Source organism: Amblyomma maculatum, unplaced genomic scaffold (assembly GCF_055883805.1).
Source record: "Amblyomma maculatum isolate TAMU_Amacu unplaced genomic scaffold, ASM5588380v1 scaffold_13, whole genome shotgun sequence".
NCBI classification, from domain to species: Eukaryota; Metazoa; Arthropoda; class Arachnida; order Ixodida; family Ixodidae; genus Amblyomma; species Amblyomma maculatum.
The window spans coordinates 24,523,664-24,551,163 of NW_028146738.1; the positions used below are offsets into that span (position 1 = coordinate 24,523,664).

A 27,500-nucleotide genomic window follows, 5' to 3' on the forward strand; every position below is an offset into this window, starting at 1 on the left:
AGCTAGACTGCTGTGGGCGGTGATGCTAATTTGTGTCACCGCGTCCGGATGCGTATTCGAATAAAGGTGTACCATTATGGTATGGTATGGTATGGTGTGGTATGATGTGGTGTGGTGTGGTAGGATTTGGGGAGGTGTGGTATGGTATGGTGTCGTATGATGTGACGTGGTGTGGTGTGGTGTAGGGTGGTACGGTATGTTATTGTGGTTTAACGTGCCAAAGCGACATTGGCTATGAGGGACACCGTAGTGGAGGTCTCCGGTGATTTCTATCATCTGAGGTTATTTAAATGAACTGACATTGTGCAGTACACAGTACACAGGTCTTCTGTCTCCATCGAAACGCCGCGGACGCGATTCCACTCGCGTACTTGAACTCAGCAGTCGAGTGCCATTATCATTGAGCCGAGGAGTGCGTTTCATGAAAACTGAGCTGGGCTTTTTGGCATTTCGAAGATGCAGTTAAGCGAGTGCTCCTTTCTTTTTTTCGCAGTGACGCTCCTCAAGCAGCAGCGACTAGATCTTTCATTCGACTGTCAGTTGAGAAGCGGAGCACCGATCTGGGTGTGGTTACGTAAGTCGACGTTCTGGGCACAATTTGAAGATACGGTTGCACGTGGAGGCGACGTACACGTACCAGCACCTGGGCCTATCACATCTGTTATGGGAGCTTAAGTTATCTTTCAAGGACGTAATCACAGCTTCCGTTTATTACCCTTATTCTAATATCTCTTCTCTCATGAAATTTGCACTCAACATTCGCTCTCGCTGGTGCCCTTGCATTCACAGTCAATTTGTGAAGACGTAGGGTGCGTTTTATTGCCGCAAGCGAATGGGACACACGCGGGAGACACACTTTTAATTTAAATTCTGCAAATAATACGTCTTAATATCTTTATAAGCCGGTTAATACACTCGGCTAAGTTCGATGGTCCTAAAAGGTTGCGTACAGGCAACACTGTGGCCAGTTTCTGGGCTCGACGGGAAGCATTTGATGCTTTCAGTATTTCACTGGGAAATGTGCCTCTTATGACAGCGTGAATGCGCCAAACCGCGTCGTCTGCTACGGGCGCTTCCCATTTTTGGCCCACTCTTCTCATAGCGTTATCGTAAGAGCGCATTGGGGCAGCACGCGCTTCCTTGACAGTAATTTTATTTATACATTTATACAAGTACCTGCAGCGCCCAGGGGCATTATAGCAGGGGCATATAACAGTAAGCTGCATTGCTCACGGCGTGCCACGTATAAATAGAAGGCAGACGACGCAAATTGTAAAATGGCATATTTTTACGAAGTAATAGGGCTCCGTGTCTGCCTATTCTATGAAGGTTAATTCTTCGGGAGTACACACATGCGAAGCAGCAATGCTAGAGTGAGGTGTTTCGTGTGTATTTGTGGTATCCAATATTGCGTCCTATTTTTGGGAAGACTGTTGATGTTAAGTGGCCTTTTGTTGAGCCTTAAAATTAATAACTTTCTCCTACATGGCACTCAAAATATGACCCTTTGCCAAAGTGTAGAAGTTAGCTACTTCGCATAGCTAAAACCTTTCTGCACTGCGGCCAAACTGGTTGAGATGTTAAGAATAAGGCGCAACAAAAGAGACACATATGGACCGAGCATTGTCGCGGCCCCTTCTTCTCACTGCCGCTATAAAGAAATGGGCGCAGCTCTGCTATGGCTTTTGTTGGAGGAAGATGCTTAGCAGCCATGCAAAATGAGGTTTGAAATTACCGATTACCATACTTCTTGGCCGGGCTGCCATGGTGAAGGGGCGTTTGCTGTAAAGGAAGGCTGACTTCCGAGATTTTGCAAGGAGTTTAACAATCACCGCTCTTATATTAGAACTGCAAATCCCCCCCCCCCCCCTCCCGCCAGTAAAATTCAACAGCCAAAACGTATTTCGCTGCCATTATATGGGTGCTCAACCCGCGTAACCTTACACTTGATTTATAGTCCTTGAAGTCGTGTGCAGCTCTTTAATCTGTTATTCAAGCCTCGCACGTGACGGCATGGCTGCTTCGCACTCTCCTTTAACAAAAGTTCTGACTTGGTAGAACGGTGCCTTGGCGCATTGACCTGTTTTCTGCAGAACTTCGGCTAAAAGTTGCCGAATAATGATTCCTGAGACTTCGCTTTCATACCAATTTAATCAGTAATAGAGAAATTTGCAGCTTTAGGCGAAGATTACGAGTGGCAGAGAGCTCGAGCATAAAGGTCCGGGCGCACTGGAACTTACGTTGATATTTCATGGGTTCTGTTGAGGGCAAGATCCCTTGTTCATTGCAAATTAGTCTCTCCACACTAAAAAAAAAAAAAAAAAAGGGGGGGGGGGGGGGGGGGGACACGACGCGATAGTTTCACGGAGCAGGAGTGGGGATGCATGGCACATTGTATGCGTTGCAAATATACGTTCCTGCACGCATACATATATATAACAGTACGTACAAAATACACATTGAAAAATGAGTAAAGCATGGATGTCAGTTACATTCAGTGCCAGCTAAAAACTGCGAAAATGAAGGTGCAGAAAAATTAACTTGGGTGCTTGTTGTCATGAGGCGCGGTGGGCTAATGAGCGTGTAGATATATTAGAGGCACTCGCAGTACTGGCGTGTTGAAAGTGGGGTTAGAGAGAATGCGCTTAGATTAGACGAATCGAAAATGCTCTGTCATAGCCACGGTAGTATTCTGAACAGACTCAGGTTTCTCGCAGTACGTGTTGTTGATATGGGTCCCGAACAACTCAGCCGTATTTGATAAGCGGTCGGATTAGCGTTTTGTAAGCTAAAAGCTTTGTATGACATGGTGCTGCACGTAATGTGCGCCGCAGATACCCGTGTCTCTGAAGTGCTTTACCGCATGCTAGATTGATATGCTTCGAACAAGATGTGCGTGTCACTCCAAATTTTGTTTCACTTCACGAAAAATATCCGGTACAGTAGCGCAACAATAATAAGAAAAAAAAAACAGAAAAAAAGATTCGAACTACCGCTTTTCGCGTTCAGAAACGCAGAGCTAATACATTGCGCCACAGAACCATCAATAACTAGCGCGTTTAATTAGGATGCCGTTCGATATTATAAAATTCTTCCAATTCGCAGGTAGCTGTCACTGTTCAAGTGGAAGCTTTCGGAATAGAGCTATAATTCGCCTTCATTGCATTTCGCCGACTGGCCGCTAGGTGACACTTCTCTACCGGACACTATAGGTCAGGTTGTCTTAGAACGCGCGGTTACAAAAAGAAATTTAACGAAGATGGCACATGTGTGGTGTGGTAAACCCATGGAAACATTTAAGCATCTTATACTCGAATCTGATGGCATCCATCCGGATGTCGATGCAGGCGCAGTCACTCTTCCGAAAGCTAACTTTTAAAGACAACAATGATCATGCGAATGAATCTGCGATGGAAATCAGCAAAAAGCGATTGGAAAATTGGTGGTTCAAAAACAGAGGTTACATAAGGTTAAAAGTGTAGAATTAAAAAATGCATCGTTTAACGAAAAAGGTGAATTTGTGGACCGATTCAAATCACTATTAAAGAAATGTTAAAGAAAAACGCTGAGCGCAGTGGAGAAAGTCACCACCGCGTTTTAAAGTGGACGCTGCTGCCTTCCAGTGTGGACTGTGCATGGGACTACTATTGGCAGAACGAATGCACACTTCTCGCTCTCGTCGCTGGCGACGAAGATGTTAGGTGTCCTGCGATGTAAAGAGCTGAGCTCATATTTCGGATTACCGAGTATCGTAATTATCGGCCGCATTTTTTCATTTAAATTATTCGCGGGATCTATTTATTATTCGTGACAGTGCGATCAACGAAAATGCAATATTTGGGTCCTCGCGAAAAAAAAAAAAAAGTTTACGGTACTGATAAATTTTTCAATGGCGATCTTTTGCGTCTATTTCCGGCATAATGATGGAGGAGGCTAGCTTATTTTGAACTGAATAAGAAGAACATATACATATTAGAATATCAGAAAAAATGCAATGAATGACATCGCTTGTTCTTACAGTTTCGCCGAACTCGTACAACTGACCATAATCATCCTCTGGTTGCTGATATACTGCACGTTGTTCGCGGAGGCCCCCGTCAGAGCGCGGTGAGTATGCCCAGAGAAGTTACAGTGTAAAAGCATATACTTCCGAGGCCATTTTGTCAGACATGTCGAAAGCTGCACTATAGTATAAAACAGAAGTAGGGCTTTACTAGACGCTCTCACCAACCTCTGTCTCCTTTATATACTGTCATCACCAAATACGTGTGAGCGGAAGCCAGTATGTGCGTCTTCTTCTATCATCTATGAACCCCCTGATAATCATCGCCTGACGTAGGCCTTCACTGGTAGCTGCCATGTAACCCAGCAATACTAAAAGACCGCGCCGACTTGTTGTATACGGTCCCGAGGTTTAGTTGTACCAACCATTGTCTTGATTAAAAACTTTTTAATCAGGACAATGGTTGGTACAACTGAACTCCTTCTGAGAAGGAGGGCTACACATTGTTAGAAAGAACTTGGGGGCTGGGATGGGCAACAGCGCTCAGTTCACTGGACCCAGCTCATTAGGTGGCCAAGAAATGGCAGTTATTGCCTTTTATAGTTTACACTTCGAAGCTGGGACAAATTGACGGGATAAGCTTACTGCGGTACGTGAAAAGCCTCTTTCACAACAGGTAAAGCATGGCTTAAGCCCAAAATGACTCTTGTGTGTCGTCAGCTGATATCTAACGAAAAAAAGAAAACACATTAGTCCCATCGTTATAGAGGCTCCGCCGGCGGAATATTGTAGATAGAGGGAGGAGGAAAACACAAACTCACACACGAAAATACAGTATTATGCTATGTGTGAGTGGTCTTGCGCAAAGGTTAATCCGTGTTTTTCTTCTCAGACGCAATTTTAATGAGGTGCCCCCTTTCTTCGACGGGGGGCTCTAATAGTAATCACGTTCGTGTCGTTATGCGCCTGAAATGCAGAGAGTACGAGAAGTTGGAGCTGGATTTCTTTGTCATCGTGGCTCTGCTGTCATTTCCCTGGAGCTGGCCCCATCAGTTCACCACTGCGAGCATCCGCCCTTTAATTAAAGGAGTCCCATGGGGTGCGATCATCACCTACGGAAGCACCTTCACTCTCTCTTTCGCCGTCAAGGTACCATGCGTGCTCTCTTTCTCCGAGTTTGTGTTGCACTCGCGATTTTGACGCGAGTGGTTAGCATGAATATGAGGCGCTGCAAAAACCACAAAACAAATCTGTTGATGAATATTTCGCATTCCCTTGGAGCCAAAGTGTTTGGAGGCAAAAGAAAAAAGAAACGGGACAAATATTTTCAGCTAGAATAGCAGCTTGGGCATGTTGGTTATGCATCTTGAGGATAACAGCGCGGAACACAGGACGCCGTCGTTGTGTCGTCCTCTAATCTTGTGCTCCCGTCCTGTGTTCCGCGCTGTTATCCTCAAAATATTTTCAGGGACTACCGTAAATCACTCTGACTGTACCTTGAGGTAGGCGACGTCAGAGTGGTAGAAGTGTCATGGAAACTTAAGCAGCGACAAAAATAGTGGACAATGAAACAGAAACGACAGGACAGGCGCTCTCATGACAGTGCTTGTACTGTCGCATCTGTATTATTTCATGTCCTCGCTTTATTTGCTGTGCTAAGTTCCCATGACTCGTTTTCAGGTAGCCCACGCCAAGACCTTACCCACAACTGCTATATCTTGAGCAAAAGTCAAGCTTTCGCCTGATGGTCATCAAAGCCGACGCCAGGATATTCGTAGCGATGTGATGAGTGAAAAGACAGGGAAGTAGTAGTAGACATGATGTCTAAGTGACAGTGATTCTCACAAAGAAAGTAATACTACGAGGTGCGACAATCTGCTTTAGCAGCATTAGCCGTAGTAGTTTTGTAGTGAGCGCCTTCCGATAGTGTTTTTGAATTTGCTTTCTCTCTCTTGTAGGGGCAGGCGGGATAAGATGGGTCGTGGGAATTTGTATGGCAGAAGGAGGTCGGTGTGTTTGGAGGCTACTGGAGAGGGGGGGCTCTATGGATCTTTATCGTTAAGTTTTCGGAATGTAGAGGTTTCGCACAGAAAAATATTAGACGTTTTGCGGAAAGAGGACTTTGGTCTGCTAACACTGTAAAATGGACGAAATAAATCCAGCTGCGAGAGTTTTGCTTACTCGCTTACAAGCGAGGAGCTCTAATTCGGGAGTTGCGTTATAACGTACTCCGCGTTAGGCGTCTGAAGTGGGCAGTCGGAAGAGGGAGGGTGCTTTCCTTTGACGCTGTCAGTGGTGGCCGTTTGCTTAGAATGTAGTCAGTGAGGACTGGGGCCTTAAGGGAGATCTCCGTCAAGATGCGAGGGGTAGATGCTTAGACCCTATATTGGCGTCCTTTTGAAACAGGTCGGCGGCGAGTGCGCCATCTTTTCGAGTAAATTAGAGTTGCCGTTTTAATTATTTCCTTTTTTTATTTTCATGGTTAATCCTGGTATCATTTTGTTTCCATCACAATCTATTCTTTCTATATTATTAGGTACATTACTTTAATTTCTGTTACGGTTAGTGAAATTATCGTTTTTTATTTTACGCCACCAATACTCTAGTTGTATCTTGCTGGTCTCTGCTGATGATCTGGCAATTTTATTCCACTATAAGCAAAACCGAGACCTTCTGAAAAGCTGACCGTCTTCTATTCGATATGTGGATGTACTGCTTTACTGTCTCTCAGGACGTTTTTAATGTTTTATACTCTACTTCTACATTACCTGGTTCTAAGGCAAACTGATATATAGCTTCAGAAAGGATTCCACTACCTCTTAAATGATCATTTTGTCCCCACGTTTCATCTCTACTTAGCAGTTTCGATTTCGTTGGCTTTATTTTTGATGTTACTGGTAACATGTAGCCTGTAGTAAGCTTTCTAGACCTTTTCCTCTACCGCATCTTTATACGTTTTTGCTCTACAAGTAAGGGCATTAAATGTTTTGCTGTGTAATCTTTATTAGAGAGTGCCGCTGTCTGCCGTCACGTGGCTCAGGTGAGCCGATGAATAGGCTCAGTTAGGGTGTATGTGGCGGGATTAGAGAACCCGCTCCGATATAGTTTTCGGGTCGGCTCTTCGCACTGAGGAAAGGCAAAATACTTGGGCAATATTACACCGCCAGCTGTTAAGCGCTCGTTTTTGGGTTTTGCTTCGGTGTGTGTGCGATGAAGGAGAGGGGGGGGGGGGGTCGGAGCTGTCATGGCAGCCACTTGGATGATGCCTACCGTGGAAAGTGGGGGGCATGGTGAGAGCGCAAGAATACATAACCGGAAAATGGTTGCCGTTTAAGGAGACGGGTATGTCGAGGTGGAGAAAGGATCAAATGTAGGGCGGCTACCACGGGAACCATCTGAAGGATGGTTACCGTGGAATGAGGAACGAGATTACTGCAAGAGCGCAGGAATGTAGCATGGTCCGTCTGCGGTGGCCACTGCGGAGGTGACACGGCGCGACTACAACTGCGTACTGGAGAGGGGCGCTAGTAGAATGTGTGCACTGTTCTTTTCTACTAAGCATATATATATATATATATATATATGCAGACGGTGGAGAAGCACAGGACAGCGAGGTGAGGGAAACAAGATCTCCTTCAAAAAGACAGCCAGCAGTTCCTCCCTTCGGTAAAAATAAAGGCTGGGTACGAGTGTTCATCGCCGCTACAACCGCGCAACCGCGGTTGAAACAGGTGAGGCAGGAGGCAAGCGCTATGCCGTCGGAGGTCCACCGTGGTGCTGGTATCACTAAAGCATCGCCGTCAAGTGCATAATCCAGGTTAACAATGATGAGGTGCTCACGGCCAGGGCTCAAAACGTAGTCAAGGACTGCGAGCACACGTAGTGGGGAGGAGGCAGATTCTGGTTCGAACTCAGTGTCCGCAATGTGAATGAGGCGGTCACGGCAGGAGATAAGGGCAGACGCCAACGATAAAAAGTCCCAGCCTAAAATTAGTTCATGAACGCATGACGGAATCACCACAAACTCAATATGATGCCGCTGGTCATCGGGCAGTACCGTTGACTCCACGGAGAGGGGGATCGATGTACGGAGTTATTACTTTGCGGAGACGATACTCCTTCGATCAGTACTTTAAGCATGTTAGACGGGTGTCCGGGATAAATTCCAGAGTTTGTTTGTGAAGCAGCTTTCCCTCCAAAAACTGCTTCTGTTAGTTTTCCGCGCTAGGAAGGAACGATTAGGAGAGCGGTGGAAGTGGGGACGGACGGCGAAAAGGCGAGGGGGAGCGGCGTCAGGTAGAACGAGAGGGTCGGGAATTATCCTGAGAATCCTGCGGCAAAGGAGAACGACGGAAGGAATCGTGATATGGGATCGTAGAAGCTTCATGCTGGCGCAGGCGGCCAATCTCATATGGAGCATAACCACGCTGTTCGTCTTGCTGGCGCCGGCGACAGGCGTGGGAGGTGTGACCGCGGATTCCACAGTAATAGCAGACTGGGCGTGAAGGGCGCCAGGATTGTCGATAGCGGGGCGGCTGAGAGCATGGGGCTACTGGAGCCACATGACCACACACAGGAGCAGGACAAGGAGAATGGACTGGGGCAGTGGCTTCGAAGCCATTTCAGCGTACGTGGGGATGCGGCAGGCGGTACTCGACGGCTGGTGCAACGGCGCAGGTGAAGGCGGCCAGTTCGTCCTTGACGACGCTGCGCAAATCTAAAGTAGCTGCCGAGAGGTTGGAGCTTCCAGGAACTAAGCTCGCTTGATTGGCGAGCTCCGTATAGTGGCACGGATAATGGTGCGCAGGTTGCCGTCAACAAGAACGCCGTCATTGATGTTGTCTTGCTGCAGGCGGCACGACTGAAGTTCGTCCAGGCGTTGGCAGGTGGTTGCTATGTCCGACACAGTGGAGGGGTTCTGAACCAGCAAGGCGTTGAACGCGACGATTCCGATGCCCTTAACAATATGGCGAACGCGTTCAGCTTCCGTGACAACAGCATCGACTCGGTGGCAAAGGGCTAAAACGTCCTCGATATATGATGTGTAGAACTCACCAGGCTGCTGAAGACGGGCTTCGAGCTCCCTTTTAGCCAGCTCAGAACGACCATATGGCGTGCCGAAAATTTTCTGCAGCTGCTGGGTGAAAGGTGACCAATCAGGGATGTGGTCTTCGTGATTGAGAAACCATGTTTTTGCGAGGTCAGTCAAGTAGAACAACACATTCAGTAGCTTGTGGGAGTCATCCCAGCGGTTGAAGAAACTCACTCTGGGGTAATTATCAAGCCAGTCTTCGACATCGTCGCCGCGAAGGCCGGTAAAGAGCTGGGGATCGCGCCGGCGGCTGGTGATGGTCCATGTAGGGGTAGCCACAACAGCTGGGCTAGATGCCGGGAGCAGGCGGGTTCTGTTGCCCTCGTTCATATACCGAAGCGGTGTGAGGGCAAGCGAAGGCCTGAACGGAGCTCCAGGGGGAACAGTAGACAGGCCGAAAGAGAGAGGCTTGGGATACCAAGGGCACCTCCACCCCTTGTGAGCCACCGCTCGAACAAACGTCTTTATTCCAAGCCACAGTCTGGAGCTCTGCGCGTGATCTTGCGAACACAGGTGAATGATGACGATGCTGCGTATGCACAGGTCAATGAGGTGAAAGTTGTGGCACCGCGCCACTATATATATATGTGTGTGTGTGTGTGTGTGTGTGTGTGTGTGTGTGTGTGTGTGTGTGTGTGTGTGTGTGTGTGTGTGTGTGTGTGTGTGTGTGTGTGTGTGTGTGCGTGTGTGTGTGTGTGTGTGTGTGTGTGTGTGTGTGTGTGTGTGTGTGTGTGTGTGTGTGTGTGTGTGTGTGTGTGTGTGTGTGTGTGTGTGTGTGTGTGTGTGTGTGTGTGTGTGTGTGTGTGTGTGTGTGTGTGTGTGTGTGTGTGTGTGTGTGTGTGTGTGTGTGTGTGGGAAGGAAAGAAACTAACAGTCGGCGACGCCAAGGAAAGCATTGGGGATTCTACTTCGTCTTTTTTTTTAATTTTTACTTCGGTAATCACATAAATTAGTAACGTAATCTGTTTAGGGGAAAGATAAATAAACACAAAGTAGAAGGAAAAACAACGTGCCCATGGTGGGAACCGAACCCACGACCTCCGAATATCGCGTCCGGTGCTCTTCCAACTGAGCTACATCGGCCGCGGTCCCCCCTGCTACTTTCTTGGGTATTAATGTTGTCTGTATACGAACCTTGATGGTGTTCACCAGCGCCACCCTCTACCATAGCGGTGGACGTGGGACGTCCTGTGTTACCGCCAGCGTCACGTAGAACATTATCAAGAGTGAGGGCGAAAGCTGTGCTAGAACCCTCTTACGCTACCTATGGCTTGAAGACTGCAGGAGACCCCCGTAAGCTGCAAGAAGATAAATGAAGGGCAAATGAGGGTGCTCGTTTTAATCCATGAAGCAAAGAAGCCAACAGTCGGCGACGCCAAGGAAAGCGTTGGGGATTGTACTTTCTCTCTTTTTTTTAATTTGTACTTCGGTAATCACATAATTTAGTAATGTAATCTGTTTAGGGGAAAGGTAAATAAACACAAAGTAGAAGGAAATACAACGTGCTGATGGTGGGAACCGAACTCACGACCTCCGAATATCGCGTCTTTTATACAGCAAACATTTAAGGATATATCAATATATATATATATATATATATATATATATATATATATATATATATATATATATATATATATATATATATATATATATATACTCGGCGGCCATGGGTTCGGTTCCCACCATCGGCACGTTGTTTTTCCTTCTACTTTGTGTTTAATTATCTTTCGTATACTCTTGAGAAAGATCGGTCTCCGATGGAAACGTCGAGTGAAATGAAAAATAAAAAAAAAATGTTTCCTTTAATGAAGCGTATACTTCGCTATATACTCTTTTAGCAGTCTAGTACGTTATGTTCTCGCAATATATATATATATATATATATATATATATATATATATATATATATATATATATATGACGCAAAGAAGCCAACAGTCGGCGCGGCCAAGGAAAGCATTGGGGATTGTACTTTCTCTCTTTTTTTAATTTTTACTTCGGTAGTCACATAATTTAGTAATGTAATCTGTTTAGGGGAAAGGTAAATAAACACAAAGTAGAAGGAAATACAATGTACCGATGGTGGGAACCGAACTCACGACCTCCGAATATCGCGTCCTTTATCGGTCTCTGATCTAAACGTCGAGTGAAATGAAAAATAAAAAAGGTTTCCTTTAATGAAGCGTAAACTTCGCTATATATATATATATATATATATATATATATATATATATATATATATATATATATATACATATATATATATATATATATATATATATATATGTATAGTAAAATTCCCTACTCAGCTCATGGAAAATGAAACTTAATCTAGAGATGAAGCGGCAAAACAGTCAACGGGAGTAACAACAAGGGTGACCGGGTAACAAACAAGGGTAAAGGAAATTGCAACTTCCTACCGCTGTGTGGCAAAAATAAAATAAAAGTGGTGAGGTGAATGGCACGTGCTCATTTCGGAAGGAAGAAGAAAGAGGGGAGGGTAAAACGACAACAAAAAAGGCGATGATCCGATGAAAACAAACAAGAACAACAAAGGCACATGCAGATCAGCGAGGCGTCTGAATAGTATAAGGACAGATGCTCAAGAAAGGCGATTTCCTATGGAGGCAGTGTGATAGAGGGCGCACTAACTGTGTTCGTTCTTATTGATGATAAAGGCTTCCCACATTTCTCGAGCATGCTGGCTGAAATATTTGTTGATGATGCGGTTTTTATCAAGCAGGGCAGACCATTTGCATTTTTTGCGGTGAATGACTAGGTTAGAACCGGTAGTGGCATTTTGAGAATTGGCGTGTTCGCGTAACCTGTGATTAATACATCTTTCAGTCTGCTCTACATAGGACCTGCTACAGGAAAGTGGAATTTCATATACGACGTTTTTCTTACACTCCACAAATAGATTGTGCTGTTTTTTTCCTGCATTCAATCCGTATTTCTGAAATAAACGCGTTGATAGTCAGCGCCTGTGTTGTGTTCTTGCTCCGTCCTGTGTTAGCGCTGTTTTCCACCATGATTACTTTCAATTTTCCAACTCAACAGATGTCGCAGAATCTCGTACGTGTTTCAAAATGGTAACCATTCTGCGGCTTCTTCTTTTCTATGGTCTAATTCCGACGCGATCGTTTTGTCTTTTCGTGCGATCATGCACCGTGTGCCGCAGCACGAAATCGTGACGTATATTTTTGTTAGCAACGCTTTCACGTATTCTGTTCTGTGCCCTTTCATACCGTGTAGCCATCTTCCTGTCGTTCTACCCTGGATACTTAACGCATTTTCCGTTTGAACTCCTCCGGCTCGCGCACTGTTTGGGGGCTGCAGTTTTTTAAGAAAGGAACAGCTTAACAGTGAATGCATCTAATATTTTTACTGTTTTCTCTGTTTCACGACTTCAAGAGCTCATTTTTCGTAACGTGGCTGAGGGTGGCCTTGAGGGCCCTTGACGACCGCCACAGGGTAGTGCCGCAAGCACTGCTAACTATCTGTGCTTCCTTGATGGCCGAACTGGTGAGCAGCCGCCACACTGTCCGAATACTCCTGCCTGTGGCAATTGAAATGGTGACCTCTGTTAGCATCTTGCGATTAGCACCAAAGATAGCCATGTTTTGCGACCCGTCATCTTAAAATTGTTTGCCTTTAACGCTGCGCTGACTTCAGTCTTTTTTCAAAGTGTGTCTACATTGATGGGAAACGAGAGTAGACCTGTGTGCATTGTTCGTCCTTTTGGCGGTCATTCAATATGTGTGGCGGGCGGCTCCGGTCTTACATATTGATATGAAAGGTGAAACCAGCTAAAAAGACACAGCGCAAGGCGAAAAAGTTCCGGCGCTGTCCAATTCGTGGATTAACGATCGTGGTCCGTCTTTTTTCTTACGTCGTGCTTTTTTATTAAATTATTTTTGCGGGGAAAGAGATGGCGGGAGGGGGACGCCGGCTATATACTTTTTCCAACATTTCCCAACTATTTCACAATAACCTTGTTCCGTACGCGGTACAACACAGGCTTATTGCTTCATTGTTTGCGGGAGATAATGGTAATGATTTGGCGAACATGGTGTAAATTATTGTTGCCGCGTCGAAGCGACTTTGTAGTGATCCCGTACAAAATATGTGATCAGTTTCTCATTTAAAATCAGATTTTAGACATCAACGTTCTCGTAAAGTATTTATAATTAATTTTGCGCTGAATTTCTGATCGATTGCAGACGAACATTTGCCACCGCTTTCTGATTCAGGCTTGAGTATGTCTTTGATAACATTTTGATTAAATTTTGATGCGTGCCTGGTAAACTCGTGATGCATATCTGTGGTGCTTATGATGCATTCGACATAGTGATTTCATTAAAAACAAAAAACGCGTAGAAAGACATTTTTATTGCTTTTTTGACATCGCACAAATTCTTTTACGCAACTTAACCATACTGTCAAGTTCCTCTGAAACCTGGGGTCAGGACCAAATCCGCCAGTTAACGAACAGCTGCCGTCAACCATCTTAAAGACGCAGATAACAACTACGTCGATATAGGGCACTACAAGACAGCAGAAATGCGTGTCACCCTGATGCACTTCCCAGACCCGAACTTCATGTCCTGCGATTATGCGTATATAATGGTAGGCTCTTCAAACAGCGCTTTTCTATTACTGTTTATTGCATGGTTAAAATTTCTTATATGCAACAAGAAGCGCCAAATATCAAAATTGAAAATCGGACATTTTGTAACTTCATAAAAGGAGTACAATAAACCAGGGCATGTGCAACAATCCAGGTTGCAAAAGGAGAAAGAGGCAGAGAGAAAAAGAAACAAGAAGCAGCGCATGCACAGTAGGCTGAGGTATATAGATTTTCTAAACACTATTCAATATCGGAGGATTCAAACACGTGATCTTTTACATTTTTTTTTTTTTAACGCATAAAATCACATTTGTGATTTCTGCGTAGAATGCAAGCTATTTCAAGCGGAGGTGGCAAAAAAAGAAGCCGTTTGTTTCACGTAATTAGTGCATTCTTTTGGTAACAGGAAATTGTTTAACAGATGAAAACGGGTGGTGTTATTATTTATGATTATATTTAGAGGAAAGAAATGAAATAACACGTGTTTATTAACGATCTTGAAAAGAAAAACCAGGACCTAGGATCTGTGTAGTTTCTCAACGGGCAGAGGATATGCAAAGAATGGAACAAAGCTGCAGATTAGTGGTTACAAGAAGGAAAAGTGGGGATTTAAACGCTTGTTTTTGCGCTGGAACAAACCGCTAGGAAGGTGCGTTCTGTACGAGCTACCACACGAAGTGTAATTAATATGAGAATGTATGAATGTGTAATAGATTAAGAACAATGTGTCTATATTAAAAAAAATTGCTGGTGGTATAGCTACGGTTAAACCTAGTGTGCACGCGTTAGCTTCATTGGCGTCCCTCTCCTCGGGCTCCATGCTGAGCTGCAGCAATGACCTGGCGCGGTGCGCGTTCCTGTTAATATTCTGTCACAATGTGACGTCACTTATCACGTGACACCGAACCATATTCCCACGTAGTTCATCGCTTTGACTTTTGTTACCATGGGGGGCGGCACCATAGCGACACCACAAGTGTTTCGTGGTTTGACCCAGACCTCACCCGAAGGTCATATTCCTGGGCACGGAGGCCTTGGCTTTACGTCGCGTAAGGAATCTATTGCTTCAAACTGGTCGTAGTCTGATGAGTGGCCTTAATCCAAAGCCACTTTTGTTACCAACACTAGCAGCGCGGAGATTAAATCTCAATTTTGAGTCTACAATCACCGCTAGGAATACAGCAGAATTTGTTTGCAGTAAAGCAACATTATTGACCTGTATTCTGAAGTAATTCCGGAGCCCTGAAGTAATTTTTTTTTGTGCGGTGTGCAATGTCGCGAAATTTGTTTCGGACTGATTGATGTGAATTTAGTTAATGTGGCTCCAGCCCCCCCAAGGTCCGTATAGCATCGAGTGAAGATTTGCATATAATTCAGAAGGCGTTCTATCAGAAGCCATTATGGTTGTGTCGTCAGCGCACAAGAGACATTGAGTTGTATTTGATTATACTCAATGTCATTAATATATGTTAACGAAAGGAGGGCATTACGTAAGAATAGAACCTCCGGTAGCTCTTTTATTAATTATTTATGGACAAAATTGTGCTCTATACACATACTTAGGTGTCTATCAGATAATTTTGCCGCAGTTAACACAGAGCCTGTAGCGTCATATCTTTCAAGTTTAAACAAAATAACTGAATGATTAGTATCATCGAAAGCTTTAGTGTAGACAATGAAGATAGCTCCGGCTATGCTCTACATTTATCAAGTTGTGCTTTGACCCAGTCACAAAAATATAACAGGGCACTTTCCGTTGAATGCCTTTTCGAAAACCAATTTGTAAAGGTGATATATTCAGCTTGGCATAATAGGTATGTATTTGGATTTCAAGTAGCTTTCCAATGACCGTGCTTACAAGAGGTAGTATAGAAATAGGGCGGTAATTTTTCTGCCCTGATCAGGCTACCTTGCCCGGTTTAATCAACTGGAGGAAACTCCTGCCTCAAATATTAGGTTGAAAACATAAGAGAGGGCTCTTGATGCATTTAATGTCTGACGAATGTGTATTGTCTAATCTAGCGCCTGTATAGTCAAGATGACTTATAACCGCTAAGACTCTCTAAAGTGTGTATACCTTCAGAAAGAATGAATGTGACTGGCGAGACAGGAACTTCATCATTTTCTAGTGTTTAAGCAGGAAAAAAAGTTCACAGAAACATCAGGTATTGACAAGGGTTCTTAAAGAGAAATATATTCTTTTATGTTGGCTTTAATAGAATGCGGTGTCTGTGCGCTGTCAGTACACGTTAAAGAACCCCAGGTGGTTGAAATTTCCGGAGTCCTCACTACGGCGTCTCTCAATAGCCTGAGTTGCTTTGGGACGTTAAACCCCAAAAACCAACGAATAGAATGCGGTGTATTTCTCGCGTTTACGAACTGATTAATCAGTTTCCATTTTTATTTGACGTCATTACTACAGTCCAAAAGTTTGCCTTCAGAAAACATTGTTTTAGCATCTTTGGGAGCCTAGTTTAATTTTTCAGACGCCAGCTTGTAACGAGACAAGCTGCACGTATTAAATAGTTTTCTTATTTTGTTTTTGTTCAAGTTGTCTTTTTTCACCAGCGATTCTAGTAGGTCAGGAGAAACTCAAGCACATCGGGACGCCTGATAACTTTTGGTCGTTGTATCTTTTGTACAGGACGAAAAAAAAAATGCACTTGATATGATGATGGAGAACTGTTTGAATGCCTGTTCAGCGTCTTTACTGCACTTTACTCGCTGAACCACTAATCCCTTGATGTACGTCTCTACTATCTCACACACGGTCATTAACGTACAGCCGCGAGCTACCACATTGCCTGCAGAGTCCACTCGACATAGATATAAAAGCCCGATTTAGTCAAGCCCTGCAAGCGTGGCTTCAGGGCTTAGTGTTCACGTGTCCGACTCAAGAGTAAAGTTCCGGTGGGTTAAATTCCCTGCTTACGGGAGCTAACCGAGTTAGCGTTTCTTGTGAACTCGATGTGATGTGTTATTTTCTCAGCGGTAACAACAACAACAACAACAACAACAACAACAACAACAACAACAACAACAACAACAACAACAACAACAACAACAACAACAACAACAACAACAACAACAACAACAACAACAACAACAACAACAACAACAACAACAACAACAACAACAACAACAACAACAACAACAACAACGACAACAACAACAAGTGGTGTTGCGTGCAGTTCCCGTAACAGCCGGGTAGAGGAAAGCTGCACAGGACTGTTCATTGCGCGCATGCCCGTATTCTCGCAGGTTTCACCGTTGTGATTTATAAACTCAGCGGTCGACGCTCGCGCATTCTTGATAGAAAAGTTGAGAGGGTGTGAGCGAAGCATGGCGAAAGTACTCTGAAGGTATCAGAAAGGGCATTATCGAGATCCACTATGATTGTTTGATAGTGGACAATGTGCGACACACACGGGACGCGTAGGTAAGCTTACCACTAATTCCACTCCTAGAACGTACACTCGCGGGTCCGAATGGCCCACCAATGAACTCAGTCTGATGCATTTAAAAGCGAACGCGAGAATTTTGGTAAATACGCAAGTAAATTTTAGTTTGCTGTTCCAATGTCACCGTGCCTCAAAATATGTATTGCGGAAACGTGGCTCAGTGATAAAATTTTATGCGCTGAATCACTTGCCCCATTGTACTCTATTCTAAAAGAGAGTGCATTACCAATAAAAATGGTGTGGAATTTTGCTTGCTCTCTGATATTGTGAATTCGTAGTTTTTTTGTTCCCATTTTAACCTAGTGCTGCCGACGCGCTTCTTGACGCAACAATGCTTGCAGGCGATTGCACAGCCCTACAACCCCTTGTACTACGCCCTGCCTATCACCGTGGCTGCTGCCAGTCCCATGATTCTCCCGACAGCGCGCTTCAGCGTCGCCCTTCTCGGCGAGCTGACCAACATGCGACCCTTTTCTATGGTAAGCTACGCTCATATAATGTTTCTCTAATGAAAGAGCTGCGCAATTTTTAGTAAACTTGAAACGGCAGCAGCCTCGCACGCCAGCCAAAGCTCAGATTATCTAGAGACACGCAGGGGTCGTCAGATTAGCAGTAGAATTGTGTTATTATTTTGCTCATACGACTATAGTATACTGAAGTACCCTTGCTTCTACTCGATTTCAAAATGAAATGCGCGGCACAGTAGAGATTCTGTTCGCCTTAGTTTTGAGAAAAACCACACCATGACAATGTGTTCAGCAGATCGTCTGTCAGGACTCAGGTGTGCAACCCAGAGAGTTTGAGTTCTTACTTTTAAATAATTATATTTGGTATTGATTTACCTGGTACAATTAAATGAAAGAGCCTTGAGGTCAAGTTAAGCGTCAATAACTCCATTAGTCATATAGTGTCGTTCTTGTATGTCGAAGACTATGCGTGAGCGTCACGTGAGATTTTTTTTTTCTTCTTGGTGTTAGCTTCTCTGCTTGGTTATCACCATATTCTTTTTCTTAACATTTCATTCCCGGAAACAGTCCCAGAGTAGTGGCGAGCTGACGACTACGGGATGAGAAAGGTATACTAATAGCTTGTGAGTTGACCCTTGGTGAAGTAAATCCCTAATACCGTTGCTGGGGCGAAATGAGCGACGATTTGGCATGTAAGCGCTATTCGTGATTGGCTCTAGCCGTATTTTTTTTCTGAGTATCGTCTAATACGTCTTCTTTCCACTGTCCACCCCTCGATTACTCGCGAGTCGTGTAGGTAGAACTCTCACCTAGAAATGTTTTGCTTTTTTTAATTAAACATATTTGCATTGCTTCAGAGGAAGCAGAACTCGCCTTACAGTATACCTCTTGAAAAATAATGGCGCAGTTCTTACTAAAACGTTGCTAGCTCAGAAACATAGTTGCAGCAATTTGGCATGCAAGGCTTCTTTAGCACATGCCAACAGCGAACAGCAAGTGTCATTTCGAATTGCTACTGCAGCGCAGAATGTGGTAGAGTTGCTTTTACATGCGTATAATATATTACGGATATTAAGAGTATAGTTCCAAGGTGATCATATCGAGCTAGGAGCATACGCGACTAACCCAAACCCGCACATAAAACAAAATACCGGAAACTAGAGCGAAATCCCAACAAAGTGGAAATTTAGGCCGGTTGGTGGTTAACAACATTGATGGTGGCTGAACTCGGTTAAGCACGGATATACGTAGCGATAGCTACCAAACGGATTGTTCACAAAGTGTCCTATGCACTGGCTGCAAACCGTATACAGTGTGGTTGGCGATTCGGCGCGTCTTCTTGGCGTCTTCTTGCTTTTTCTTCTTCTGTGGCTCGGAGCAACCGTGCTTACGATGCATGCACAGTAGTGACTAGCGACGCTTACCCGAAATGCGCCGCTGAAATAGCCTAGTGTAGCTTTCGCTAAAGTAGGCAACCCGGGAACAGGACAGAGTAAAGGCCAGAAATAAACGAAGCGCCGTTTTTCTTTTTGCGATCCTGTTGATAACAAACACTGGCGACTGGAATAAGTACTTTTATCTGTTCGAATTGTTTCTTATTAGCAAACGAGGAATGTTGTTGTTGTTGTTGTTTGTGGGGTTTAACGTCCCAAAGCAACTCAGGCTATGAGAGACGCCGTAGTGGAGGACTCCGGAAATTTCGACCACCTGGGGTTCTTTAACGTGCACTGACATCGCACAGCACACGGACGCCTTGCTTTTCGCCTCCACCGAAAAGCTGCCGCCGAGGCCGGGATTCGATCCCGCGTCCTTGGGAACAGTAGTCGAGCGTCGTAACCACTGCGCCACCCCGGCGGGCTCAAACGAGGAATAAGCATGGACCAGAATGTTGAGGACGTAGGAGACGTGACGACAGGACAGAGTCACGTCCCTTTCTTCCTCTACTTTTTTGAGCAAGTTTATTCCTTTTTTAATAATGACCGGAAGCAAAGAGGGAATAGAATGGAGTGCTTCGTTTGTGTCTGCTCTTCACTCCGTCTCGTTCCTGCGCTGACTTTTTACTACTAAACTAGACAGAATTGGATAACACATATTCTGAATTTATATGCATACCAGACATCCTTCTGGGACTGGTTGCTTATCCGTCGAACAAATAATGTTTTTTCCTAACCATGAAACTGCGACGACAGAGATATTTAATACAACTGCGCTTATCAAGCTAACCTTTTTGTTATTATAGCTTATTTGCTCTGTAGTTTATGGCATTAGTGTTTTATATACTTCCCATGAGCTACAGGAATCGAATCTATAACAAGCAGTCAAACTTATTAAAATGTAAAATGGCATAAGGGAATTTTTTTGACAACTTCCCTTTGAACACGAAAGAATATGCGTATCAAATTAGTGATCATACACGGTTAGGGAGCAGATGCAGTTACTGTTATTTTTGCCCGGTTTTTGAAAGCAAAATAGGGAACTTTACTGTTTATACTTTTCTTAGGACGCGCGGAAATCCGTAACAGGTTGGTAACCATGCACACTGAGTATGCGTGGTTGATGCCTTTTCTTTTAAATAATTATATGCTTTTCGCTACCATTTCCAGAAAATTTGGGTGAAAGTTGACTAGAAACTGCAGTGAACCTGAAGCCGAACTTTTCAGTCAGAATGGTAGTACGAAAGATATAGAAGGCTTCAACTCAGGCCGCGGTTCAAACCATTGGCGGTGCCATGGGCCATCCCCGCGGCATCTCCCGCGGTGCGTTTTTATTGGTGGCCTCGCGTGCTGTGAATAAGAAATCGCCATCTTGTTCTGCGCATTCGTCTTGCGCAGATGATGCAAATGAAGCGAGGGCGACCGCGGTGTCGTGGGTGAACACGAGACGCTGAGCGCGATGTATAGGAAAAAGAAGCGACTGTTCAATTGCAGCTGCGCGTAAAACACCAAAAGTCGATAAGGAAGCCTAGCGCGCGTTTCATATAAAGAAGCAGGCTGATGTGACAGGCTTCTGAAGCCGCAAAATGGACTAATGACAATTACGCTTGTTGTCCAGCTCGATGAACACAAATGGGCGAACGCGAAGTCATATTTGGCAGCCGCTGTGGCGCGTTTCGGTGGAGGCGAAACGCAGGGCGTCCGTGTGCTGTGCGATGTCGGTGCACCTTAAAGGTCCTCAGGTGGTCGAAAATTTCGGAGCCTTCCACTACGGCGCCTATCATAGCCTGAGTCCCCTTGGGACGTTAAACTCTGTAAACCAAACCACGCTCATTGTCCAAAAGGCCTGACCTACACGCGATTGCGGACTACACGGACCATTAGCGTGTTAGAATGGCTGCGCCTTTCCTGCAGTGAATTTCATTCTTAATCCACTCTGGAAGACGAGAGTGGCCATGACTTTTTTTTGAACGTAGGCAATAGACTGCTGAATAAATAGAACAAAGGAGTTGGTCACCAAGTGAATTGTATTTCTACACGCAAAGGCTGCACCAGGACTAGCCCAGATTTCTGGGATACCATACAATTTTGAAGCAACTGTGAGATAGTGTAAGATGCCATTTTTCACATGTTCACTGAAACGACCTAAGCTTCCGATGAGTAGCGAAGTTTTGCTTCTTAAGTTTGTCCTACGGTCAAAACAACTAATTATTACTGCCATAGAAAACCAACGGGATGCGTTTACGAAAAAAGATTTGCTAAAGATTAGAAGCCTCCCGAGGGGGTGTTTGTGAATGTGCTGAGTGTTGCGGTGCAGTTACAAATATGCAAAAACGTGCGTTCAGAAACTCTTTTATACGATTTGTCCAAATTTTCTGGGTATAGATCCGTTGTATAGAAGAGTAGCCGCCATGCCCGCATCCGTACTTGTTTTAAGCTAACACATAGTAAATAATAGTCATTTTTAACGCACACCACATCGCAGTCTCTTCCATTTTCCTTGGTGTGCGAATTTCCCCTTCACCCAAGCCCACAGAGGCTTTGTTTTTAACGCTCAGAAAGCCAAATAGAGTAAACTACCGCACCAGGTTGCTTAGACGCTTTCCTCACTCCACTCTCGCTTGCGCAGGTTCTCTATGGGCTGCTGGTGAAGGTGGTGATCGTCATATTTGCCCTCATCAGCGTGGACACTGTGGGCCATCAAATCTTCGACTGGTCGGCACTACCCGAATGGATGTTTGCACAACGCGTGAACATTACCCGCGAGTGGCACACAAGGGAAAATCTACATTGAAGACCTTCGGAAGTCCTTTCGATGCACCTTATTGAACCTAGTGCTTGGCTAGTTAGAACGTTTTTCTTGGGACTTGGCCTAGGTCCTTTGGCTTAGCCGACGTTTTGACCTTGAACACACGTACCAGTGTAGTTCGAAAGCAGTGAAAGTTGTGCGCGAGGTACTGTTCTCTCGCCTGACTGTGTACGCTCGAATGAAACTACTGAAGAGCACGATTGCTTCTTTCCATGGTTAGCTGCTGATAATTTTATGAAGCATGCTCGTTACAGCCTTCTTTCACCTTCTGAAAGCACCCAGCGAGAGATAATTTTTCTTCTTTCTCCCCCCTATTTTTTTTTTTTCGTTAGTCGCCGGTACTAACGTCGGCGTTTAGAACTGCGTAGCTAATGTTTTTACCCGATCATTTATTTCGCGTCCTCCACATAAAAACTAGCTCGAGGCACCGAGAAAGGGGTTTGGCTATTACATAGCGGAGAACATATAGGGCACACACGTTGCGGCAGCTGTAATTTTTAGCATTTGTGCTGCCTTTCGTTCCACGAAGCGTTTACGTCTGTGGCCACAAAGGGCGATGCAAGGAGGACAGATCTGAGCCTATACGCTGTTCACATATATCCAGTGCATTCAATCTGGCGCAGTGGAAGAGGCGGGGGGAGGCACTTGTCAACGGCGCCCTTGCAACGCTCAAGTGGTTCTGCGCCGCGGAAGTAGTGGAATAAAACTCGCGCGAGGCTGTATTTGACCCAGAAACGGCTCCCACTTGGCTGATTTCGGCGCAATTCATGCGGAAGCTAGCCGCGCTGCACCGGCTTGTCTCGGCGCTACCACCTTGCCGTCTCGCGCGCCGGCCCATTGTGTTGCTGTTCGGCGTAGAATAGGCAACGCAGCACTGGGCGGCCCGCTTCTCCCCCTCCTCTACTCCGCTTTCCCATCGTGCAGTACAGGCGAGCTGATTGCTGTTACGGGGGCTGAAAAACGCCAGCCGATACCCGCAACTTTCTTGCCGACCCGGAAATCGCGTTCGGCGAAGAAGGTACAGCGGAGCGAAAGCGCGAGACGTGTGTCGTCGGCTGTGAATTGGGCGCCTGTCTTAGTTCGCTTTCCTATGGAGAGGCGAAGGGCTGAAAATGATCAAGTAGGGATGCAAGTCGTGTAATACAACGATGACGTATCTCTGCCGTGTGCCTTTGGTTGGTGGTGGTAGCGATGGGCGCGCTACTTTGTCGTGTAACGTTTGTACGTTTTGACGAGACAACAATTCAGGCAGTATTGTGTAGGAACCGTCTGTTTTAATTTGTAGCTGTCAAGTATAGTTGACAGCCCGGGCAACTTTGGTTGGGGTCTTTGGAAGCCTCTTGCGGTGCCCGAACGTCAACCGTAGTGGCCGTGGCCGTAGCCATAGCCATGGTTGATGTGCGTGTGGTAGAAGAACTTGCGGCCCACTGGATGGTATCCGTAGCCACCGTGTCCATATCCACCACCGTAGCCGCCGTAGCCTCCGTAGTGGTAGCCCGCCATCGCAGCCGCAAGGAGGGCAGCAAGGAGGAGGACCTACGAAACGAGAATGATAGCGTTTTGAGAGCCTTATTACGGCAGACCCTATTACGGCAGGCACACAGTTTGCGCGCTCAGAATAACACTGGCAGCTGAGCGGAAGTATCCTGCTTCACGCTGTTACGCGGATTAAGAGTTTGGGCTGCTGGCGCTCGTTATAGCTGCAAGAAGCTGAGGCAGACTCTAAAACCTTCGCGCCTCTGTTGGGAGAAATGGTATTTCGCCATATGCTTGGTTTCTTTGCTTGAAACAGCTTACACCGGTGCTTTTGACGGCAATGCTTCTCGCGAAACCGCAAATTTTTAGGACTGTCGTGACAAGGAGAACGCTGTCTCTCAAGAGGTTCAGGCAGCCGAATATTTAAGAATAACGAATTTTTTGTGTGCTTAGATATGCGATAAATTCAAACATGCAATTTCATGGCTTTATCGAAACTATGTAGCCCATTAGATGTGTTTGCAGGACCAGCAGTGTGGCTCATTTTCTGTGGTTAGCGTTTCAGATCTCTCGAGTCTGCAGAACGTTCCGATCCTCAAAGCTGCGATGATTGTTAATACCCTTAAACGTCGCAGAAGCAAGTCCTTAGGCTGCATATTTTGAGCACAGACCGTACATCATTCAATTCGATGCTTCTGTGCTACGTACCAGTGCTTCGATACATGGTCCCAGTTTCGTATTTCCGAGTTAGCATGTATTACGGCGACGAAAAGTTGTTTCAGCGTTAATATGTCACTGGCAAATTAATATTTTTATTGTGTCGTGACATTATAATACTTAGTGACTACTTTATATAACCTACTGCTCAGCAGGGTGCACGATGAGAAAATGCAGTCTAATCCAGACCACACGGAAGAGGTGCCAAAGGCACGATCCTCATAAGAACGAATTTTAGGATCATGTAACAGATGAATAGACAGGCAGAAAACACAAATGGTGCGCTGGAAAGGACCAAAAGGGTTGGTTATTATCTTGAATCGTATCTTGAAATGAAACCCTAATCACAATTACTTGATTTTTTTTTTTCAAATTTTCCTTTTGCATGCGAGCAACGTTATGAAATCGATGTAGAGTATTTGCCTTCAGAGGCCTTTCAAATACGGCAGCAAGTGGAGGATGGCTGTCGTTATACTTTAGTGGAAGGAGATCGCTTTCTCCTCAGCGCACTGGTAACTACCAGTGCGCTTATGTGCTTACGAAAGGAACATTGTTAAAAACCAAGCACTTTCGCTCCAAATCGTGGATGTAGCGTTCGATCAGTCCCTTGTTAGCTGCTTTTATAGAGCGGGGATCGTTATGAGAGATTTTCAGCATACTGTATAATACGTCACCAGCTTTCAGCAGCGCATGTGCAGCAGGCCCCGGTTTGCCAGATTTAGGCGCAAATGGTTCTCAAGGCTATCTGCGCATGCGCTGTTGGCGGCTGTGGTCAGCGTAAATGATAGCTGATTACAGTAGCGATATACGATATAACGCTATGCTATAGCTCTCTGGTCGACAGACTCACAAGCGCGAACGGGAGCCCCTCGCATGCGCGCTACCGTCCTCAACCGCAAGTTCTTCCTCCATCTCGCGGTCGAACGTGCGAGACGGAGAAAGGAAGCGGCGGTGAAAGTTCGGCGCTCGCGAAACACCCAGAGGCCGGCGAGCAGCAGCATGACCGGCCGCCAGCGGCAGGAGCCAAGAGAAGCAGTGCGCCCCTTACCGTATAGAGCTTCATGGTGCGGCTGCCGGGGCGATTCGTGCGGCTTCCTGAGGAGACAGTGATCTACCGAGCGCGGAACAATGGTCCTTATATATCGCGACCGAGGCGAGACTGCGCTCAGCTGCTGACCAAACAGGTCGCTCTTGTTCCCTCCCGGGCCAATTCTAGGTTTGTGAGCGCGCGAGTTTGGGCACAACAACCCTCGCAGCCCACGTCTCGCGCCAATGAGCATGGCACCGGGGAGGGGCTGCTCGTTCGCGCAGGCCGCAGATCGCGGTTTCTAGCGGCGGGCGCCCAAAGAAAGGCTGCGCGCGCCCGCGCATTGTTCGCCTGTCTCTCGCGCCATGGGGTGACATTGGTTGCGAAACTGGAGGCTGGGGCATGGCGCACGATACGTGAGGCGCTAAGGGTCGAACACGCCCTTGGTTAGGTCATAATCTATAGGTGTATACTCTGCCAATTAGGATAAATAATAATGAGGGTACCGTGCTGATGCTGCATGCGAGCCGAAGGGCACGATGCTGCGGAATTATACCGGTCACTCGAATTTCTTCTGCGCGCTTCTAAATCTCTATTAGCACCCGGCAGATTTAGCGCTTCGCCTGAGTGGATATATGACGCTGCCACGATTGCAAACCGAAGCTGCGCTCAGCGGCAGAAAGCTAACTGCACTGAACTGCAGGGGCGCGACTCTTCTATCAGTGTTCGGCTGTCGCCTTAAGGCTCGCCAGAGTCGCTACACTTCTGGTCGCGATAGCACCATCGTCGGCCACGAAAGTACCGACTAGGACAATCAAAACGCTTAGTGGAAGTATAGCCAACTTTGGCTCCTTGTTTGTTTTATTGAGCACGAGAACAACTAATGTTCTCCGCTTGATGTAGCACCGACTAAGTATGCGCTACTTGAAGCGGGCAACCTTCAGTCGATCATAACGGGCTTCTACGCCATACACAGCGTATGCATTAGTATCGTAGCAGTTGGGCGTATAATGTGCACAAAGGAAGAAAAATCGGAATGGCTTCTAGGCATTATCGACTGCTTTTACATCTCCGATACATGGACGGTACCTACCGGTAGCGATGATTGTGCCAGACACTGCCTCCAGTGTGACCACGGGCGCCGTAGGCCTTTACTCCTGCTTTCGAGTGAACTTACATAGGCGCCAGGCTCGATAGTACATACCAAGTGTTTCAGCTAAATGTGGCCAAGCTTTTGGTAAAGGAGCGGTGTTCAAGCCCAGCGAAGCCAACTTGAGGGGGCTGAGGTGCATGTCCTAGCCTGCAGGGGTTCTTGTACCCTAGTGTTAAGGATTTAGTATAAAATTATTTGTCAACTTTTTAATTATTGGCTTCAGGAACAACCTGTCAACTCATATGTTGCTAGCCATAATAAAAAAACAACTACAGATATTCAAATACGTTTACACCAAGGTAGTAGGCTTAAACATCACTGCTGTCGCGTGGAAACTTTTCTATTGTTGTGAATTGCTTTTAAGGCTGCTAAAGAAGTAAACCTACTTTACAAAAACGATGCTTTGGTGCGAACATTTCAGTCAGCTGTCTTTAAGAGAGTCTACACTTCTTGAATTAGCACTTTGTCCCTGAAGATAGTGAATCAAATTTTAGATGTTATTTTTACTCATCAACTAAATTATTAAAGCCATAAAAAGTAGTGCAGACTAGGTCATGTGAATCAGATGGCCCTTAGTTGCTTTCATTGGACTAAGACTATTTGGAAACTTGGTTACCTTTAACGGGGGCACCTGGTATGCACTTAGAATCAAAACAATCAAATCGCTGGGAATTTTAAAGTCTAGTACTATGATGATTCAGAAAGGTTTTGTTAAATTTAACTAATAAGATGGATCGTGGTTGGCCCATGCCTCCTACAGCGTTGTATATTTGCCTGTTTAGGTTGTCCAATTTAAAGGCGTCGGTCAGTTATATACGAGCTGGTTCTGCATGCTAGCACTTACGCGAATAGCTTCGTTAATATGGAAAGAGGAATTCATAAGACGTCTATAGTCTGAGAGTGCGCCACCTTTGTCGTTCGCTAGAGTGAGCGTCTATTGTCAAGTACTTAACTAATGAGGTATAGCTTTGTGCATGCCAGCAGTACTGAGAGAGAGGGAACTTTAGAAATAAACGCCCCATTGTATTCTGAGGGCCTTTTTGAAAATATTTGATGAGCTGCGAAAATAATAAGGGCAAAATGTATTAACAATAGTGCCCTTTCATCACTGCTGCGTCAATGCCAGTAGCGGCCATGTTGAGGGGGTAGTATTATCGCTGTTGTATTTGTTTGTATGACCTGTCATGCTGAACATTGACTTGCTGAAATTTCTCGCTAAGACATTGAGA

At 45.5% G+C, this 27,500-nt stretch overlaps 2 protein-coding genes across 2 annotated transcripts in view; one reads left to right on the forward strand and one right to left on the reverse strand.

The window, feature by feature from the left end:
* LOC146172388 (solute carrier family 13 member 4-like) overlaps positions 1-21,883 on the forward strand; it is a 54,500-nt gene extending 32,617 nt beyond the window's left edge. Inside the window, exons 7-11 of the mRNA XM_084585764.1 lie at positions 494-574; positions 4,981-5,152; positions 12,513-12,674; positions 17,531-17,668; positions 21,719-21,883. Coding sequence (XP_084441890.1) covers positions 494-574; positions 4,981-5,152; positions 12,513-12,674; positions 17,531-17,668; positions 21,719-21,883 — 718 coding nt within the window. The remainder of the gene's footprint in view (positions 1-493; positions 575-4,980; positions 5,153-12,512; positions 12,675-17,530; positions 17,669-21,718) is intronic.
* Positions 21,884-23,185: 1,302 nt separating this feature from the next.
* Positions 23,186-25,154, reverse strand: LOC146172390 (uncharacterized). The gene is made up of 2 exons (XM_084585856.1): positions 25,140-25,154; positions 23,186-23,434 (listed from the first exon to the last, which is right to left on the reverse strand). The coding sequence occupies exons 1-2, from the start codon at positions 25,152-25,154 to the stop codon at positions 23,255-23,257; spliced, it is 195 nt and encodes a 64-aa protein (XP_084441982.1). The 3' UTR covers positions 23,186-23,254.
* Between the last annotated feature and the right edge of the window lie 2,346 nt (positions 25,155-27,500).